At 30.4% G+C, this 7,906-nt stretch overlaps 1 protein-coding gene across 1 annotated transcript; it reads right to left on the bottom strand.

Moving 5' to 3' along the window:
• Nucleotides 1–5,412: 5,412 nt before the first annotated feature.
• On the bottom strand, nucleotides 5,413–6,399 carry LOC149144206 (F-box/LRR-repeat protein 25-like). Its single transcript, XM_089452068.1, has one exon. The coding sequence runs from the start codon at nucleotides 6,397–6,399 to the stop codon at nucleotides 5,413–5,415; it is 987 nt and encodes a 328-aa protein (XP_089308194.1).
• Between the last annotated feature and the right edge of the window lie 1,507 nt (nucleotides 6,400–7,906).

Genomic DNA, 7,906 nt, shown 5'->3' with positions numbered 1-7,906 from the left:
TCATATAATTGTGCCTTTCAAGTTTTGTTATGTATATATGCGAGAATGATTTGAAATCGAACTTTTATATGCGTGTCGAGGGTTTAATTCCCAATTTTGAGTGCGTTGATTGAACATCAAGCATGATGGCGATCCATTGAATAATGAGATATCATTTATATGAGTATTTTGTAGACTGTGGTAGAACTACGTTTAACACAAAAATCCATCGAAGGTGAAGAAGATTAAGTTATCACAATGTCGTAGAACCATTGGATCATATGGATCAATGGTCTAGATCAAGTTGCAAGAAGACTCAACAACCATTAGATCTAAAAGATCAATAGTCAAGATTGATCACATTAGTGGAAGTCTTCATGGATAAATTGGGTCTTAACCCTTTGCAAATGCCGATTGTGATAGGGAAATGCAATGTAGAACATTGGATTGGAGTTGATTGAACAGTGAAGGATTCATCAAATATCACGGGATAGGAGGGCCGATGGACAGTGTAGTCAGGATGCCAATATAGCGATTTCCGATAAATTGGAGATCAACGATTGGGCCCAAGCAGAGTTCGGCATATCGGAGGAATGGCAACTTAAGGTGGACTCGATATATTTATATATGTGGGTATATAAACCTTGAGATGTGGCTATATTGTGATATCGGAGATTGGAGTCGGGGGAAGGAAAGTTATATATGTCGTGTTAAAGACTCGGGATAGGGCCATTCATGATCAATGAGGAGGTACAACCTTGGGTTCTGTGCAGAGGTCGTACCAAAAGGCAGAAATGATGCTTTTTGCGGGGATTTCTTTTATAATTGGATTATAAAGTATTTTAATGCTGATATATAAGGCTCTTGATAGTGTAAAAGCCGATAATGTTATATGGTTATGGGTCTAATGTAAGTCCATGGTTAAAGGCAAAAACCTAAGAAATGCTTCCAATAAGGCTTAGTGGGCCATAACCCATAGGCCTCAAGATCAATTTTTTTAGGGAAAGAGATTTTGATTAACCCCCAAATTCTCATTTCCATCCAACCCCAAGAGAATAAGGAGACCAGGAATACCATAAGATAGAATACAAACTAAATAGAATGTCAAATAAAGACAACTCGCAAGGAAAACTAGAGAAAAATCTTGTAAGATTAAGCATGGAATTGATGAAGAGGGAAGGACATTGGGCATGGTTCAACAACCACAAAGAACTAAAAACACCAATACTAGTGCACAAAACCATGACACTCTAAATATACCTACCAACATACACCATATAAATGTTATCCATTTGAAATGGTTGAAGGAGTTGTATATATTTGACATAGAATGAATTACACAACATTGGTCAACTCATTGAGCTTGGAACTACTTTCAATAGAGGATAAGTTGTTCCTGTCACTGCCCCCCTAATAAAACTTCTGCCGTAACCATCACTAGTGTCCAATAGGTCATGTTCTCAACTGTTATTTTTCTACTCCTCCTGTTGATGTTTTGCACAAATTGAATTTGTTAGACACTAGTGCTCCTAGTGTTAGGACCACCTTATAATACCACCTCATAGAGCCATCACTATAGTGAAGAGCTATCTTCTGAACCAGGGCCAAGCCACAACACTTTCTGCACAAAACTGGGTCATGGCAGTTGGAGTCTAGCTCCACAAGGCATGCACCATGGGGAAAATTACCACCTACGAAAGAATGTGACAGGTATAATAGATAAACATGGAGCTAAGTTTGACTATCTAGAAGCTCAGAGAGAGAGAGTAGGTTTCCATATTATTATGAATGGAATGAATATTAGTTAAAATGTGTGATTGCATCGGGTGGGATAGACATGGCATATCCCTCCTCTTAAATGCAATGGGAATTGATGGGGTAATAATTCATTACATTTATTTTAATATGTTATATTATTTTTTAAATTGTATTATAAATGTTATAAGTTTTCTTTTTTTGGTATAGTTTTAAGTGAATTTTGTTCAAAATTTAAGTGTTCAACTTCTACTTTTGAAATGCGCAATATTTATGTGTTTTTAGGAATGCTAAATCCATTTAAACATTAAAATGCAAGTTCAATAAAGAAAATTTACAAGCTCAAATAATTAAATTTTCAACTTTTAACCTAATTAAATAAATAAATATATATATATATATATATATATATATATATATATATATATATATATATATATATGTATATATATGTATATATATGTATATATAGCCCCTAGAGATTCTCTCTAATATGGTGGAGATGTTGTAATGCAATATTCTTTAAACATTTTGACTAAATAAAAATAAAATAAAATAAAATAATTATTAATTAATAAAATAATAATTAAATTATGAACAATAAAACGATGAAAAATAAAATTTATTATTAAAAAGAATATTACTTAAAATAATAAATAAAACTAAATAAAACACAAGATAAGTTAGTCTACATTTATATTTAATTTAGGAAGAACACTTAATTAATTCAATTTATAAAATTATTTACTTATTTATTATTATAATAACTAATACAAATTTTAATTTAATATATAAAATTTATTAATAATTATTCAATTTAAATTAAGATAAATTTAAATTAATTTTAAAAATCCTATTCATATATATATAATCACATGAATAACACACATGTACACCATAGTATTTGAAAGTTTTAATTCTCACTCCTTTATGCTTTACAGAAGTATGCCATCAAAGGAATATATTTATGTTACGGAAGTATGTCATCAAAGGTATATATTTATGTTAAAATTTGTTACAATAAATATAAAGAAAAGATATATTTAAATTTAAGAAATTAAAATATTTATATTTAAATTAATTTGTATAACTAAAAGAATATCAATAATAAATTTATGTATAACAATATTATACAAATACACTACATGACACATGATACTTGGTTTCAGTGTCTTATAATGTATATATTCTTTATTTCTATTATAAAATGATTATATTAAAAACGTAATTTAATTTTACAAAAAGTTTACTATTTTACAATAGTAAATATTTTATATAATATATTTTTTATAAAAAATAATCTAATTGTAAATTTTATAATAAATATATATTATATAATAATATATATATATATATATTTTTTAAGTTAATTTTTTTATATATAAAAAATTACTTTTGGATGAGTTGTTTTTATTAAATTTTTTAGGAAGGTTTTTCCGTGGGTTTTTGGGTCTAATTTCTCTAAAATCTCAAAGGAAAGTATTAAAATTACAAGTTTGATGAGTAACCTCTCCACAATTAAAGTGACCTAGGGGTTTTTGCAGGTGCTGAATCCATATATACAATAAAAAATCTAGTTTAAATAACACAAATCAAGATTTGTACTCCAAAATTTTCCATTTAATAATGACATGGAAAATCAAAAAAATGGCAATAAAGACAATTCCTATCTTGGATTTATATTAGCATTACATCTCTTTTTTAAAATATTTTAAAATTTTAAACAATTTGGAAAAATAAGAATAAAGTCAAAACCTTTTGAACATGCTTTATTTTAAAGTTGTTTCAGATATTAAAAATAAAATTTTTTAGTAAAGAGTGTCAATATGCATCTGTAACTATATATCAAAATTATATATATATATATTTCCTAAATAAAAGAAACAATAAAAATAACTAATAATAATATAAATTATTTGATTAACATTATAAATTAAATTAAATTAAATTATATTAAAATAATTATATAGTATTTTAGATCTATTTTAATTCTTGTTCTATTAAATGTTGAGAGGGATCACATCTCTTTTCACTCTAAATGAGGTTTTCTAGAGTTAAAATGGATCTAGACTAGTTTAATGGTCCCTAGGGTATATTCCACATGAATACCATGGGTCATTTTATTTTTTATTTTTTTATAGAATTATTTTCATTTTATTATTTTTACCGAGTTAAAATGTTTACATTACATTGCATTACATTAATCCTTTTATTTATTTTTATTTTTATCTATTTTGACTTAGTCAAAATGTTAAACATTACATTACAGCATCTCTACCATACTTGGCTCGAGAGGCCTTTCGACTCAATTAATCAAATTTAATATACTAGAAATTGAACCACATCGCAAAGAAAAAGCTAGTTGTGTTTAGTACTTTTTGCAAGGTTTTTCTGTGAGTTTTTCGTGTCTAATTTTTTTAAAATCCAGCATGAATAAAAGAAGCGTTGTAACGTTGTAAGGCATAAATTCAAGAAAAATCATGACATAAAAAATCATTAAAAGTAAAAATTAATAAACAAAATATTTTTCAAAACTAGAAGATAAAGATAAATCACTTACATTATACCAAATTAACAAATTCTATAACCTTTCTAACATTACATTTACATGATTGAAAATATTGATTATTTTCTTTAGCAAGCTCATATTCTAATTTATTTCTTAACTTTAAACTTGTTCCCTTAACAAATAAACATTTTGTACTTAATTCGTTAACAATCTCTCACTGTAGTTTATTTTTATTATTTATAATTTTGAACAAAGACCATTAGCAGATTAAATTTTCATACTTGTCAATATTATGTTAAATTGTGTTAGCAATCTCTTAACATCATTTGTTTATTTCCTAGTGAGGGAAAATCAAATTACATATTACATATTTATTTATTCATTTAGGGGAAAACAAATTCATATAGCTGAGTGCTTCCATAACGTTCTCTATTAATAATTCACATTAGCCAAATTTTAAGTAGTATTCAACGTTTAGACGTCCTGATTTGAATGTATAAAATAGTAATGGATGCATTAAACCTAAAATTTACCAAGGAATCTCCTCAAAAATACCTGTTTCAATTGTCATGTGACGAGGATTTTGAAAGATAGTGGCTAGAAAAGTCATGACGATAGACGAATGACATTTCCTATAAATACCCTCAAAAATACATGTTTCAATGACGATAGACAAATATGACATTTCAGGCAAATGGGATCTTACAATTTGGGAGGCATCTGAATGCCTGTCTGATGGGGATCTTGGAGAGGATGAAGCTCAGAAGCTCATTTGGAATCGGGGAAGCTTTGTCTGAACCCACCGGCGTCGTGCTGATTTTAATTGCCAAGGCTCTACAAATTCCTGTAAAAATCGGGTGTACTGTGCCTCCTCATATTTCTCTGGCAAATCAAATCTGAGATCTTCAAGTGCAGGGGCGCTCTGAAGCAGACAAGCCATCACATCCAATTTCTCGCTTGTCAAATTTGTTTATTTCTACCATCATATACCGCAGATTGCGAAGTGGAGTGCTCAAACGCGGTGGTATATGATCTCTACCTAATTCCTGTATTGCATTACAAAGAGAAATCCATTTTAACTATTGAGTTCAATAGCAAAAACACATAAATTAAATAATAATCATATCCTTAGAAACTATATCTTACCAGAAGAAACAAGCCACTTATTCTTAGACACTCAAGATGACGAAGTCCCTGAAGCAGGTTGATAAGAGGAACAACCAAATGTGGATTCCTAGCTTTTTCAAAGCTTTGAAACTCCCCACTATCTTAAAAAATCCCTGCGCCGAGATACTGTCCATGGCGAAAGTCGAATCCATTTCCAATCCAATCACATTTATTTCGCACTGCATTTCTAGTGCAACAATCCCAACTGAAAGCTCGTGAAAGAACACCCCATTCACTCTTAAATCATGTACCAAACATACCTCAATGCTTCTAATTTTGGGGCAGTTGACTGTTAAAGTTTCTATGTCATCCCATACCAGTACAGCTAAAAGCAAAATGTTGTGAGCGGAGATGGTGGGCCTCTTCAGGCCATCGCAGTAAGTTATTTCAAGTTTTTGCAGAAGTGGGCAATGCGATGTAAACCAGGCCAATGAATCATCTGTCAATCGTATGTCTCTGAAGGAGCAAGTAGTGAGATGGTTGAATCCAGAGGAGTGGGTTGGAATATGGGTGAGAATGAAAGTGGTGAGTGTGAGCGTAGTGAGATGAGTGCAAAAGAAAAGGGCAGGAGGCGGGATTTCTTTTACCCTGGAATAGCTGAGGTTGAAGTGTTGGACATTCTTGTCTGCTATATTCTGCACCCATTTTGATACGCTTTCGCGACTAAATTCCCATTTGTTATCAACTGGGTGGGTGCGAGTGCCTGTAGTGTCGTTGAAAAGATGAAAGGCCTCTAGATCCAAGGAATGCGATTGCAGAATGCTGGATATTGCATTCTCTGCCATGAAGATCGATAATTGATCTGGTGTCACGGACCCCTGCAAGAGGAGATAGGGAGAGAATATGAGTTGGGGTATTTCAGTGTAGAGAAACCTCGATCTTTTCGAAAGAACGGAGCATCTGACACCCTCTCTGATTGGGACTTTAGAGAGGATGAAGCTCAGAACCTCATTAGGAAGTGAGGAAAATTTGTCTGAACCCACAGGCATGATGATGCTTGACAGTGTTAACCTCGTATTTACTGCGAAACTTGGGATGTGGAATGAAAGGATTGGGAGTGGGAAGGGAGAGCTGCTAGAGTATAGAACGAATGAGCTATTTTGAACGAGGAGATTATGAATGTCCAACAACTTCCGAGAAGCCGTGAAAACGAACGAGGAGATTATGAATGTCCAACAACTTCCGAGAAGCCGTAACGTTTTCACGTGGGTTGGGAAGTATTTTAATAGAGAATTGTACGTATTTTATTTATGATGGTCCAACACGGAAATTTGACTTGTTAAATTTAACTGGTGAATGGTATAAGTTCAGAAAAGTGATGAAATGTCAAGAGAGTCCAATTCTGTAAAGAAGCTGAGTGGTATAAAATAATATTTTAATAGTAAATTGAGTTGTTTTTAGTGTGATTTGTTGGAAGTTTTTTTTGTGATTTTTTCTAATTTAATTTCTCGAAAATTTCTCCAGAATTTATTGAAATTGCAAGTTTAATGGGTAACCCTACACAATCGAAGTGCCCTACGGATTTTTGGGGGCTGAATACATATATAGAGTAAAAAAACCACTTTAAATAACACAAATTTGTGGTTGGAATTTGGGGAAAATATTTGTTGTCAAATATTGATTTGAAACTTTTGTGATATTTAGATTGTCAAGAGTTCACCCGCCAAACTTGTGATTTCATGAATCCCTTTCACAAGATTGTAGACAATTCAAATACGAAAATAAGCCGAAAGGATACTTAGATTGTCAAGAGTTCACCCGTCAAACTTGTGATTTCAATTAATCCCTCTCAGATTACAATTCAAATATGAAAGTAAGATTGAAAGAAAAAGACTGACCAAATTTATCACCAAAATAATTATGTCATTTTGGTTCTCTTAATTAAATTGATTAATTGAAAAAAAATGTTATTTTAACAAATTCCATAAGAAGTATGCTTTTCTTTTTTGGGTTCATGGTATTGATAAGCGATAATATTAGACCATGACATTTTAGCAAAACCTATTTATAGATTAAAAAACTCTATATTAAAATGAGGGTATATCTCCATAGTTAAGAATCCCGTTTCATACTTTATATATATGTGTGTATGGGGAACGTTTAACTTATATATTAATTATTTTTATAATTAATAATAATAACAATATAAAATAAAGTTAAAATTTAGTTGTTTTTTTATGTTTTTTCTAATTGTAACATGTATTATGAAGTGTATGTTTCAATGTTTATTGTAGATTGATATATTAATACCCATATATATTTACTAATCATTTAATTTATATATTTGTGGTAATTTTAGTTTGCATCAATATATATGATTTTAGTTTACTTAATTTTTTTATCAAATTTAAAATTATAATTTTTTATATTGAAGGGATGTTATATAGAAATTTACAAACTATTCCCTATCAAATTGCAACATTATTGGCTATATTGTTATTGATAGTAAAGGAGTAGAAAAATATGCTTGATATGTTATGCTTGTGGGGTATCTTG

This window comes from Pinus tabuliformis, chromosome X (genome assembly GCF_031772625.1).
Source record: "Pinus tabuliformis cultivar Carrire ecotype Pingquan chromosome X, CPIR1, whole genome shotgun sequence".
Lineage (NCBI taxonomy): Eukaryota > Viridiplantae > Streptophyta > Pinopsida > Pinales > Pinaceae > Pinus > Pinus tabuliformis.
Note: the sequence above shows the minus strand (reverse complement) of the source record. Positions and strands in the feature narration are given on the sequence as shown.